Raw genomic sequence first — 14,472 nt, 5'->3', positions numbered from 1 at the left:
CTAACGCTACCTGCACTGCTTTCGGATACTCAGCTCAGACCCTTCCGTTAATCGAGACAGTGACTCCTTCCCTAAGGAAAAATATTTTAGAAGGTAAGGACATTAACTTGGCAGCCCTGTTGATCCCTTATTACAAGGGATCTGGTGACAACACTGTGATTGAGGCCAAACCTGATCACAGATTAAACAGGGTTTTAACTTTGGGCGAATTTATCAAGGCGTTCGGCTCGTTCAAACAAATTATGTGTTCTTCATTTCCGCATAGAAGAGTCGAACTTGACCTGTATGAAAGGGACATAATTGAAATGGCCACTTCTTATCAGGGTAATGGGTTTTACGATTATCATTGTCAGTTTTCTTTGCACGCTGCAGCCAACCTGTGCTACAACAACATTTGTGTGGACTGGTCTGTGCGTGACAACAATCTGTACAGTCAAATTTTCACAAATAAAACTCCAATTGCATGCCAGTACTGCAGCAGTACACTACATCAATCATGTTTCTGCCCACTGTCACCAAATAACACTCCCATATCAGTATCGGATTCCTCTAAACAGAACCCTTCTGGTCATAAAGGTAGCCGTGATAAGGCTGACCCATCGTCGGACACCTACGGACGTGCACGCATTTTTCATGATGGAAAGGAATTGTGTAACAATTTTAATGGTGAGAAAGGGTGCTTTTCTACACACTGCAAAAAGCTGCATGCATGTTTGAAATGTAAGGGAGGTCACTCTCAGTGCAAGTGCCCTTTAGGAAAGGCTTCATACCCAAATCGAAAGACCTAACCATGACTGCTTCGACACCTATCAATGTAGAGATGTTAAGAAAGGAATTTGTGGCCCATCCTAACCGGGTATTTGTTAACAACCTATTGCATGGCCTAACAGCCGGCTTTGACACTGGTTTTCAACTAATTCCAGAATCTTCTTTTTGGTGCAAGAACCTTAGGTCAGCGCTTAAGAATGTAGATGCTGTCTCGACACTTATTCAGAAAGAGGTTGATAAAGGGTTTCTAATAGGCCCTTTTTCACAGATTCCTTTTAACAACTATCGGATCAACCCAATGGTTTGGCAAATATATGGGAAAACAACGGTTGATCGTCGATATGTCCGCCCCACATAATGATACTGAAAATCCAAGCCTTAATAGCCTTATCGACAAAGAGGAATTTTCACTTCAGTATGTGCGATTAGATGATGCTATTCGAATGATTAAGGAACTAGGAAAAGGATCAAAGTAAATTAAAACAGACATATCTGATGCTTTCAAGCTGATTCCTATCAACCCCAACCTTTGGCCATTTCATGGAATCTGTTGGCAGGACAGTTTTTATTTCTTTGTGAGATTAGTTTTTGGTAGTCGTTCCAGCCCTAAAATCTTTGACAACCTGTCTAGTACTATATGCTGGATTGCTGAGAACAACTACAACATCAAATATCTACTACACCTGCTGGATGATTTTTTAGTCGTCGTGCCACCTGGTGAAGATGCCAGCAAAGTTATGCAGGTTTTTCTGTCAATATTTCAGAAACTCGGCATGCCCCTAGCTGTACATAAAATTGACGGTCCGACTACATGTCTGGAGTATTTAGGTATCTGCCTGGACTTATTCAAAATGGAGGCAAGACTTCCTGATGTGAAAGTGAAGAGAATATGTGGTATTGTTGTGGAGTTCTCTAAAAAGAAAAAATGCTCCAAACGGGAACTGCTGAGTTTGTTAGGGCATATGAATTTCGCGTGTCGCGTTATTCGGCCTGGCCGATCTTTCATTTCCCATCTAATTAAACTGTCTACATGTGCGAAAGAACTTCATCATTATGTAACACTTAATGCAGCTATTCGTTCAGATCTGGGCATGTGGTCTATCTTCCTTAGCTCGTGGAATGGTGTTTCTTTCTTTATGGATGACAACATCACGAAGGCAGCTGACATGCATTTGTTTACCGATGCTACCCCAAGTGCTTTTGGTGGTATTCTTGGCAACAGCTGGTTTCAAGGGTATTTTCCTTCCGCTATACTAGAGGAGGATCCATCAATGGCCTTGTTTGAACTATACCCCATTGTGATGGCTTGTGTTTTGTGGGGTCATTCGTGGTCGCGTAAGAGGATCTTATTTCACTGTGATAACCTTTCTACTGTTGACATTATAAGTAAAGGTCGATCTAAGGTTCCCAGTATTATGAAACTCATGAGACGTGTAACTTTCCATTCAGCTACACACAATTATGTTGTCCATGCTGTTCATATTGAGGGCAAACGTAATAATGTGGCCGATTCACTTTCTCGTTGGCAGATGGACCGATTCCGTGCTTTGGCCCCCACACGCCAACCTGCAGCCTACCCCGTGCCTACCAGGTCATGATGTCATGAACTTTGATTTTTGGTGGGACAATGCCTTGAGTAGCGCTACCTTGTCTACCTACAAGTCAGCATTATCTTGCTTCTTGACGTTCCTGGCTATGAACTCTCTAGTTAAACCATGGTTGTCCGGAACACTACCTGTTATCCACGAGGACATTGTGATTTCATTTATGACCTACTGTCAAACAGTGTTGAACTTTCCCTTTTAAACCATTAAGCTTTATCTTGCTGGAATTCGCTTTCATTATACATGTATTAAGAACGGGTTGGGTGACCCACTTTACAGAGCTCTCAAACTTCCATATATTTTGAGAGCAATCCGTAGAACTCAAAGTTCTAATTCGGATAGTAAACGTCTGCCCATCACCTTTTCAGTCTTGTCTAATCTTTCATCTTGTTTGAAGAGAGGTATGTTTAGTCCATTTCTTGACTGTATGCTGGAGTGCGTTTTTAAAACTACTTTTTATGGTTTTTTGAGATGTGGTGAATTTACATGTAAAAATTCTCAGGATCACTTCATTAAAATTAATGATATTTGTATGGCAGATGACTTTATTCTCAAACTTCGACATTCAAAAAATGACCCATTCGGAAATAGCGTAGACATTGTAATTGATGAAAATCATTTTCTGTATCCTGTCAAGTCCATGAAAGCTTACCTGGACACACGCTTAGGTTCCTGCCCCTGTCTAACCTCCCCTTTGTTTGTTGAAAATGAACACAATTTTCAACCTTTGTCCAGAAGTACCTTCCTGACCAAGTAAAAAGAAACTCTCTTACGAGCTGGACATGCCGATAGTTCTTATTCTGGTCATTCATTTCGCATAGGGGCAGCTACTTCAGGTGCTGCGGGGGGAATTGAAGATCACCTAATTCAAACTCTAAGGCGATGGAAGTCGTCTTGTTACACCAGATATATTCGAACCTCTCCTTCCTCTGTTAAAAAAGCTCAGATGCTGATGCACCATTTATGATTTTGTATATTTGTATGGTACTTGTATCTGAATTTTAGGCTTAACTAGACGTCATTGCAACATATACATACTTTTCTTTGGGGCTGTTCATTTGTGTCTATACAGGCTGTGTACCATGTATATTATCGACACTGCATTCTGTTTTGGCATTCAATTCTTGGGGAATTTTTACCCCAAATTCAGTATGTATATTTTTTGGCTATTTGTGTTTGTATATATATATATCTGTATGTAGTTACGTATAGTCTAAGTGAGGCTGTATCTATGTACAAATGTACCTACAGATGTAGTTCCCTCTTCTGTCACGGTTTCATGCTTAGGCCTGCATATAGGGGAACACCTCAAGTCACGTACATGCTTTACACTCACTTCTCTTTACTACAGCGAGATCGCTCGCATTCGTTTGAGATCCCTCAAATGACTCTGTATTGGTGGACTGATTCCTCCTCTCTGTCAGTACTGCGCGAGTCTTTGTACCTGCAGACGTAGCCCTATGTTAAGCCACGTATGACTTTCATACCTGCTAAGGGTTACCTCCACTGCCATGTACCTACATTCATGCTGCTGACTTGCCACAGTGGATCGCTCACTTGGCTACTCGCTTGATAGTTCAGTATTGTTTGTATACATATATATAGTGTATTTGTGTGTTAATATTGTTTGTTCTAAGGTATCTTGTATAGTAGTTTTAACTTGAGGATAGTTATATATAAGCTTGAACAGCCCCAAGAATGCCAAACTTTAGTTATAATGTATACTACCTGGATAATCTGAACAAGTCACTAGTTTTGAACCTTTAATAATTTTTTATGCTATATTTACTTTGTGTTATATAAATTACCTTGTGACCGCAATAACTGGAGTAAATGTCAACCAAGTTTAATGAAACTTTGAAAGCTGCCATATAATAACAAGATCTCAGACTAGTTTGAAAATGAAAATTATTCAACTGTAACTTACAGAGTTATTGCCCTTTATAATAATATCATTATTGGACCTTGTGAACACGATAACTGGAGTAAATAATAACTAAGTTTGATGAAACTTTGTATGTAACCATATATCGACAAGATCTTGGATTAGTTGTAAATAGAAATTATTTCACAGTAGCTTGGAGAGCTTTTGCCCTTTATTAGGTCATCTGACCCAAAGGGTCAGGATGACATATAGCCATTGTGTTACGTTCATCGTCATCCGCCTTGCGCCGTTAGACTTTTTCTTTCAAAACCTTGCTCCTCCTTAACCCAAGTGTAGATTATTACCATTTGTTGTGAAACGTCATTAGGGGAGGGCGATCATATTCTATATAAATGAGGCTATAGTCTGACCTAAATGGGGAACTTGACTGGATTTTGCTTTAAACCCCTACTCCTTCTTAACCCTTGTTTGGATTACAACCAAATTTGGTGTGAAACATCATTTGGGGAGGGCAATCATATCTTATATAAATGAGGCTCATCCGACCAGTGTGAACCATTGTTGTGAGAGGCAGTTCAAAAGTGGGAAAATATTTGAAATATAACTTAAATTAGACTATTTTGACATAGTTACTGAAATATCAAGATGAGCGATGCAGGTCCTCTGGGTCTTTTGTACTGGTATATGGAGGTGGAAGGAAGCAAGAGTCACATCAAGGTATAGTTTGTTTCCTATGTACCATACTTCGCGGTGGCGGAGTGGTTAAGGTGTCCCAACACTTTATCACCAGCCCTCCTACAAACCAAACCAAACCGTACTTGCAATTGCTTTTTAAGTCCAAATGTCAAATTAGACCTCACAATATGGGCAGATGGCTTCTTAATCTGTCATTAATCCGAGGATATTCCGAAGATAGATGGAATCCTCTGTCTCTGATACTAAAGTGACAGTTATTTCTTGTTTCACTCAATAGGTTTTCTGAAGTTTGAACCCTTCATGCATGTGAAGATGAATTATATTGGGAATAGAAGAACCTGACTGTCATTAAGTCATGGCTGAAGGTGGAGAAAGAAAGCAAGATGTTTGGATACCTCCTGACTCTGGTCCAAAAAAAGTCACCCATTCAAGAGCCAGAGGTAAGCTGTAACAATATCATATTGTTGAAATATGTTAACTTTTCAACCAATATGTCATTTATATTGTTATAAGGACATCATATATATAGTTAAAGACATTATATATATTATTAAGGACATCATATATATAGTTAAGGACATCATATATATTGTTAAGGATATTATAAATGTTGAAATTTTTGTCTCATGTTCTATTCCAGCTTACAATGTGTTTTTATAGCTACCACATTTGAACATTGATTAATGAATTTGCAAAACTGCCTTTACTTATTGTAGCTTTCAAGGTAATACAAAATAATCGTCCCAGCAGTGTTGATCTTGTTATGTAGATTTCTATAAAGATGGAATGTATTATTTTTCAGATCTGCCTCAATCCTCTGAGGTTGACAGAGTTTGGACCTCTGGGAGGGTATATATCGGGAAAAAAGGGGATCAGAGCACAAAACATTTTGATCTCATAGATAACTTGTGTTTGACACAATTCCTGTTCAAACACCATAAGGAGGACCTTCTGAAACCCAATGGCTGGACATATTCAGAGCATGATGGAGCACCTTGTATTCATGTTACAACTGATGCTCAAGTTGAAAAGTATGAAGAAATTGTTCGAAAATGGATTTCAGAATTTCAACATGCTTTGGAGGTGAGGAAATTAGAGTTATCCTCTGATAATACCAGGCATTCTCTTCAGAGATCTCTTTCCTGTCTCATTCCAGCTGTAGAACATGAGGATGGTAAGGCTGATGTTTTTCATGATGATACCAGAGACTGTTTATACATCGTAGGCTTTTTGAAAACTGTGGATGACATTTTCCAAAAAAAAGAAGTTTACATGAAAAAAGAACAGTCGAAAAAGGAATATTCCTTTAAGCTAGAGTCTGAATCCCATGGAGCTATCCTCAGGTCATTTCAGTTTCTTGATCAGTTGAATCAAGATTTTCCTAATGCCACAATTGGTCTGCAAGATTGCAACACAAAAGTGACATATATTGGAAATGAGGATGAAGTTGAAGAATGCAAAAGGAAGATTGCGCATTTTTTCAGTGCAATATGTACAAAAACACTAGGTATATTGCCTCTCAAGACAGATTTGCTCTTGAAACCGGAGGTGAAAACATATATCAACACTTTATTGCGAGCAGACAACATACTATGTGTATGGAATGTTTCAACACAGGGAAAACTGCAACTAAAGTGTCAAAAAAAGACAGATTTGGAGAAGGCTCAAGCCATTATAGAAGAAAACATCCAAGAAGTAGATTTTTCAGTGAGGCAGTATCCACAATTCAGACAGATGACATCTGAATCCTTTGGACCTACTCAAAGAGAAAATGAGAGAATCATCATAAAGAATACAACTGACCTGTGTCCATGTGGCAGCTACTGCAGATCTCATGCAGCTGATTATGCAGTGGATAGATTCAAATAATCTGGAGGAGTCCAGTGCTTGTAAATGGTATGAGCCATCTAGAGTTTCAAAGCCAAAGAGGGTACAAATACGATTGCAAGTGCAGAAGTTTGACTTACTTTTGTGGAATGCTTTAAGTATTGCTGAAGTATGTAGTAAGGTTCCAGAAAGGCATTGTACCACTGAAGGAGACTGTATTGTGATTGAAGCACTGGAAGGAGATATAAATAAAATTGTGGAAGAAATCAAACAGATCCTTGAAAGGATAAAGAAAGATAGAGTAACCTTTCCGTTGCAGGAAGATTTGGCTGATATTCTTAAGAACAAGGAAACTGAAGAATATGTTACAAAACAGCTACATCAGAAAAATCAAAGATGTTTGTGGAAAATTGGAGCTAAATGTGATACTGTTGATGTATATGCAATAAAAAGGAAAGAAGCATTGAATGCTGGGAAGACCATTCTTGAAAGTGTATCTTTGGTGTCTTTAAGGCAAGAATTCCAACATGTAGAACAACTGTTAAATGAAGAGGACTGCAGAAAAGTTCTAGAAAAGTATCGTGGGAAAGCTAAAATTCTTTCCTTACGTAGTGAAGAAGTACCTTTAGTGGCGACAAAGGATGCCTTGGAGGAAATTCTTCAGGTGATGAGTGTCTGCACAAAAGAACTTAGCACTGTAAAGTCAGTGCCACTTGAAATGCCGGAAGGAATATGTAAGTTTGTTTTGGAGAGAAAACCAAAGTTTTTGAAGCACCTTCAAGAGAAGTATGGTGTGTGTTTAGAACTCACTAAAAACAAAAGGCAGCTTGTGATGATTGGACCAAAGAAAAATATTCCCATTGCAAAATCTGCTTTAGACAAAGAAGTTGGTGAAATTGAAAGCAGAAGTGAAAGAATGAAGTTGCTTCCGCAAGTTCTAGCAGCTGAAAATGAAAAAACGGAATTTGAGGCTGGTAACAATTGTTATTTATCAGTTGAAAAAGAAGCAATCATCAGGGAACCTTGGCCGTCACATACTTGGGTGCTGAAGAATTCTCTGTATCTGATGTTGGTCCCAGGAGACATATCAGAAACAAATGTTTATGCTGTGATGTGTCCAGTAGATGCTAATATGAAGCCCATAGGAGCCGGAGAAAACATATTGACATGTGGTAAGAATATTATATTTATCCACAAATAAGCCCTCTTCCCTTGTGTAAAAGTTTTGTACCAGATTCATCCTAAAGAATTACCCTACTCACCTACTTTAAAAGTATCAAAGTTTGGAGGGCTTAATTGTGAACCATATTTAGCTTACTTAAATTTAAATTTAAAAATAATCATTCTGCAAATATGAAGTATGACAAGTGGGAGAGATAAAGAGGAATCTAAAACTTGACAGAAAATGAAGGATTACAGACACAAAACTTACTGTAAAAGTTTTAAGCAACTGAGAAATTTTACCCAAAGAATTGAGATCCCCTATCTCACCCACATGAAAGTGTCATGTGGAAGACTATCTTTCCGCCCTATTTGCTATATTTATTTTTGGGTCACCTGAGGTGAAGTCTCAACTGACCTATTCTAATTTCCTTTTGTCCTTTGTCGCGAGTTGTTGTGCGTCATCCATCCGTAAACAATTTATATTATCAACTTCTCAGAAACCCCTGAGCAGATTTCAGTGAAATTTTGCAGAGACCTTCCACGGCCAAAGGTCAACCAATATTGTGATTCGAATGATCCCTACACTAGGGGGCTAAGGGGCGGAACAAAAAGGAATGAAATTGTCAGAAACTTCAAAAATCTTCTCAAGACCCAAATAAGGTAGAATCAGAGTATACTTCATAGATGGAAGGGTCTTAAGAAAATATGAATTTCATGACCCTAGGGTTTCCTGTTTGCCTATGGGGAGGCAGCAAAATTTACTATAGTTTATTATATTGCGGAATCACATTTTGAAGATCATTTGTTGATTTGAGTTGTTTAGTGATATTGCAAGTGCTAGTATCACCAAACCTGTTTTATAGTTAGGTATTAGGAAGATTGTCTCAACAAATGGTTTCTATTACTAGTATGACTTTAGCTTATACTTGACGGTTAATTGGAATTTGTTAATTAATTGTACAATGTTTATATGAAAACTGGGTGTTTAGCTTTTAATTTACATGTGCTCTCATAATTTAACCAAACCAGAAATGTAACTATATCAATGCATGGCCATCCCAACACACATTTCAGATTTTGAATTTTTCTTGAATTTGTTAGTTAAATGAGAAATGTTAAAGGTTTCCATTCAGCTGGTGGTTGAAATTAGTTTCTGTCGAGGTACATGTGCTGTCATAACCAAACCAGGAATGTAATTATATCAATGCAAGGCCATCACAACACACATTTCAGATTCTAAATTTTCCTTCAGTTTACTGTTACCTGGAATTTGAGAAGTAGAGACATGCAAGACATCTATAATTATGTATTATTCTTGTCTTTTTAAAAAAAAAAATTCTTACATTTTTCTTTAATATAACATACTGCAGTTCCCTTTGCTTCTTAGATGTGATTATGTAATTATTTAATTGATAACCATGATGTGAATTTCCCCTTTGTTAACTTTCCATTTCTTGATGGTAACATCCCCTATAATTGTGTTTACATGTCCCAGATATTATGGGTTTCATTATTCATTGTTTAGGAGGAAAATCTTTGGAGCAGGATTTACAGCAAAGCCGTGGTCAATCTGCTAGTAAAACCAAATCAGATTCTTGGACATGTATGAGTGGTGAAACTGGTAGTCTTCATTGTCAAAGTATCATCTACACCGAGTTCCCTTCACAGGATGTAAAAGGAAGCAGGATGTCCTTGTCTAAGTCTGTTGTTATCTCCAGAATAAAGAAAACATTGGAAGTTGCAGACTCAAAAGGAGTCTTCAGCTTAGCTATTCCTTTGTTGTTTTCTGATGTCATTATGGTATCAACATGCATGCAGGCTACAGCTGAGTGTTTGATTGACACTGTTGGAATGTTTTCTCATTTGAAAGAAATATACCTGTACTGTGATGAAAAGGAATTAGAAAATGCCAGGAGTATTTTCACACAAGCTCTACTTCAATATCCACACTACAGTGTTGATTTCTCTCCACTAAGAAAGGGTAAGTATCACCCTAGTGCATTATGATTTATATCTAACTGTGGTAAATTTCATTTATTCATTAACTCACTCAAATGTATCCATGAATATATATGAGGTGTCCTGACACAGTCGTAGGTAAATGGCTGGATCTATTGATATTGTAAAAGATAGCTATAGTATAGTTATAAGACATGATGAGGGCTTAGACACTCGCTTTAGGTATAAATGTCCAAAATGGTATTTACATGCACTGTACTAGGATAATGAAAACACCTCTATGTACAAACTGTAAGAAATTCCTGAGTCAACTTGACTTGGCCATATTGTCAGAACAAATGAGGCATAATTGGCCATAATGCAAAAATGAAAAGGAACCTAAAATCTTGATTGCAAAAATAAGAATGTCTGCTGTTAAATGAATGCTAAAATCAGAAATTTAGGGTGGATTGGGGAACAGGAATATCATTCAGTCATCATTGCGTTATAGTTCTAATTTTGTTTTCAGTAAAATATAAAACATGGTAAAAAATGGCGAACGTAGCTTCCTGGATTCCATGTCCTTGCAGAATTTAAAGACTTGTAGAACTTTGATGACTTTACTGGGAAAAATAACATACAAAATTGGGAATGTGGCCTAACATATAAGGAAATCATCTAAGTTACCACACACCTTTATACACATGTATATATTTTAGCTAAAATCTCTAATTTTTCTTCATAAAGTGATATGCAAATTATACTAACTTGTATGCAATGAACAAAAAAAAATATATAGATATATGTATATATATAGCTTAATTATGTCCTTTTATTTAGGAGGAAATGAGAGAAAATCATCAATTCAGCTGGAAATAGTGGAAGGGTCATTGACAGACCAAAAGGTAACTGAACACATTGTACATGTAAACCTAAAAAATACAGATTCCTACTAAATTTTGGTACCTTTGCAGAGGGTAAATGCAGATATTTTACATTGAAATATTTTGAAATTATAAATCTGATGGGCAATATTTAAGCATTGAACTGTTTTCAATTGGCATTAATGGACTTATGAATGTCATCAGGAAAAAAGCAAATTTAATTAAGTGCACTCTAATATTTTTCACTTGTGATGTTAAATCCCATTTCTCTATTTATTAACGGGATTCAAATTCTCTCACCTTTATCATCCATAAGTCCTGTAAACTTCCTACTCGTATTCTTTCACATTAAAAAACATGAACAACATAATACGCAACAGGCATGATCATGGTAATACTTATATTTGTCACATATTACACTTGTTTAATTTGATTTTCTACGACAGATTAGGTTTATTTTCCATTCTATTATTTTGCTGAGGCCGCGGATGTGTTACTGTAATATTCATACACCAGTTCATGACAGTTATGAGTTGGTAAAGCCAAACTACATCTGGTAATGCCATAAAGTGGTCAATACAAATAAAGCATCCATTGATTCTTTTGAACTGCCTACCTTTATGTTAACTCGGTACATTTAAACCATAGTGTTTACCTGTCCCGGTTTCATCAACATTCCTTCAATAAATTCCTTGGTTTAAAATTTTCCATGGGAAAGCATTACAAATTTTAAGGAAAGTTCCTCATGATCAACGAGGATATGTTTCTTTAAATCCAATAATGCTTTCTCATGGAAATTTTGAAGTTAGGGATTACCATAATTAAATGAATGTAGATGAAACTGGGGACTGTTCTGTTGCAAATAACTTACATAGATAGCATTATCAAGCTGAATGCGTACTTTACTTTATTTATGTAACAGAGCGCATGATTACTTAAATTTATAAATCACTGCCTCCGCTAGGAATCGAACCCGGGACCTCTGGCTTACTAGTCTTACGCCCAACCGATCGAGCTAAAGAGAAGATCTCTCTAGCTGAGCGGTATATTGCGGCTAGTATTTACCAGGGTTACATACTCCCCCTCCAGGAAAACTCGTCCTCGAGTTTCCAGGGGTAACAGCGATGTTTGTGGAGCAAGGCTGAGTATTTTTCCTGGGTGCTTTCGAGGGCACCAATATTACAGAGCGCATGATTAATTGAATTTATAAATCACTGCCTCCGCTAGGGATCGAACCCGGGACCTCTGGCTTACTAGTCTTACGCTCAACCGATCGAACTAAAGAGAAGATCTCTCTAGCCGAGCGGTATATTGCGGCTAGTATTTACATATTAAGAGGAAATGAAGACTTGTCAACATCCAAGAACATTTTTCTTTTTATTGTGAATATGACGATATTGATATGACATTCGACTGGCGTATATTGCTCTGCCTGCAATAATCTTGTTCAACATTGCTTTGCCATATGACAGTTTGGCCTGCCTTTTTAGGCTTTTCGGGGTTGGTTTATTCCTTTTTCAAAATATCCTAGATAGCCCACCCATCCCTTGTTTGTGACTGTTTATGGTTTACGAAAAGCAGGCGAAATAAAGGTGTCACTATGTCAGCGTTGGCGGCGGCATCCACACAAAGGTTTCTGTGATATACCTCAAGTTCCCTTTGGTTAATCAAACTCAAACTTAATGCAGACCTTCCTTATCACAAGTTCTTGCTTGAGACTGCTTTTCAGGTCAAAGGTCAAGGTCACTGTGACTAAAAATAGAAAATATGTTACCTTGCGACAACTCAAGTTCCCTGTTGCTGATCAAACTCAAACTTCATGCAGTTTTTAGCCCACCATCATGGGCTATTCAAATCGCCTTTCGTCCGTGGTCCGTCCGTCCATTAACAATTCTTGTTACTGCTATTTCTGAGAAAGTACTAAAGGGATCTTTCTCAAATTTCATATGTAGGTTCCTCTTGGTACCTAGTTATGCATATTGCATTTTGGGACCGATCTGAAATTTGATATATAGGTTGCCCTTGGTCCCTACTTGTGCATATCTCATTTTGGGACCAGTTGGATAACAACATGGCTGACAGGCAGCCATCTTCGATTTTGACAATTGAAGTTTGTTACCGCTATTTCTGAGAAAGTACTGAAGGGATTTTTCTAAAATTTTTATATGTAGGTTCCCCTTGGTGCCTAGTTATGCATATTGCATTTTGAGACCAATCGTAAAACAACATGGCCGATAGGCAGCCATCTTGGATTTTGACAATTGAAGTTTGTTACCACTATTTCTGAGAAAGTACTGAAGGGATCTGTCTTCAAATTTCATATGTAGTTTGCCCTTGGTGCTTAGTTATGCATATTGCATTTTGAGACTTATCAGAAAACAACATGGACGAGAGGCAGCCATCTTGGATTTGATAACTGAAGTTTGTTATCGCTATTTCTCAGAAAGTACTGAAGGGATCTTTCTCAAATTTCATATGTAGTTTCCCCTTGGTCCCTCATATTGCATTTTGGGACCAGTCTGTCTTGAAAACAATCTGGCAAACAAACAGCCATTATCGCTAAATCTCAAATTTCTGATATAGCTAGGATTCCCTTGTTTGAAAAGTACTGGAGGGATGTTTCTCAATTTGCACAGATTAGTAAAATGAAGGGAAATAAGTAGGGAGAAGATCAATCTGACATAGAACCTATGAAGATCATTCAATGGTGGGCGCCAAGATCCCTCTTGGATCTCTTGTTCCTTATAACAAGTGTTTGCATGAGATTGTTTTTTTACTGGTCCAAAGGTCAAAGGTATTGTTACTATAGATGTAAAATATGTTTCCATGCAATAACTCTTGTAATCATACAACTTTATGCATAGGCGATACATCCACTTAGAATTCTTGTTCATAAAAAAATAGCAATTCGATGCTGGGGTTTTCTCAGTTTTTCTGTGAGTCTTAATTATTTACCCCCACCCCGAAGGATGCTTGTCCTGAGTGTTGGCCATGTTCAGGGAACTCTGTTTAATTTCAGCTTTTCTATAGTTGGCTGCTGTCATATAAGTATGACCTATATCCATTCCTACAGCTAAACAGGGCAAAAGCTAAGGATGGGTCTGCTAACTCTGTGGAGTCTGGCAGTGCCTTCTCTGCATGGTACTGTCCTGGGGTACCTGCCTTGGTGGGTTCCTCAGATGGACAGGGGTTGTTCAAACTTTCCAGGATCCTCCTGGCTGTTTGATTGAACAGCTGGACACTGGCTTGGCATGGTGGAGGGTCAAATTTATCAGGGATGCCTGTATGTATTCCTGCTTGCCCTAAAGTAAGGAGTAGGTTTCTGTCCCTTGCCTTTGGGTTCCAGTTTTGATTTACTATATTTGGCAGGCCTTAATTCTAGTCTGTTTGGTACTAATAGCTATGGTACTGCACAGTTTACTGTTACCGTTTTCTACCATGGTCCTTCCCACCCACCAGTTCCATTGTCCTTAGCAAGTTTGTAAATACATGTACCATTACTAGACAACATAGAAAGTGTTAACATGCAAACTTACATTTACTTACCTTTTTTAGGTCATCTGACCCGAAGGGTCAGGATGACCTATAGCCATCGTGCTTCGTCCGTCGTCGTGCGCCGTGCGCCGTGCGCCGTCCGCCGTCCGTAAACTTTTCACATTTCAATCTTCTTCTCAACTTCCACCAGTGGGATTCACATGAAACTTGC

At 37.9% G+C, this 14,472-nt stretch overlaps 2 protein-coding genes across 2 annotated transcripts; both read left to right on the top strand.

The window, feature by feature from the left end:
• Window positions 1-1,109: 1,109 nt before the first annotated feature.
• LOC117319390 lies at window positions 1,110-2,366 on the top strand. The gene is made up of 2 exons (XM_033874205.1): window positions 1,110-1,240; window positions 1,373-2,366. Exons 1-2 carry the CDS (start codon window positions 1,110-1,112, stop codon window positions 2,364-2,366), a joined length of 1,125 nt encoding a protein of 374 aa, XP_033730096.1.
• Window positions 2,367-6,750: 4,384 nt separating this feature from the next.
• On the top strand, window positions 6,751-13,992 carry LOC117319392. The gene is made up of 4 exons (XM_033874208.1): window positions 6,751-7,952; window positions 9,470-9,925; window positions 10,723-10,808; window positions 13,840-13,992. Exons 1-4 carry the CDS (start codon window positions 6,788-6,790, stop codon window positions 13,990-13,992), a joined length of 1,860 nt encoding a protein of 619 aa, XP_033730099.1. The 5' UTR covers window positions 6,751-6,787.
• The last annotated feature ends 480 nt before the right edge of the window (window positions 13,993-14,472 follow it).

Source organism: Pecten maximus, unplaced genomic scaffold (genome assembly GCF_902652985.1).
Source record: "Pecten maximus unplaced genomic scaffold, xPecMax1.1, whole genome shotgun sequence".
Lineage (NCBI taxonomy): Eukaryota > Metazoa > Mollusca > Bivalvia > Pectinida > Pectinidae > Pecten > Pecten maximus.
The sequence above is the reverse complement of the archived record's forward strand: the minus strand, read 5'-3'. Positions and strand labels throughout refer to the sequence as shown.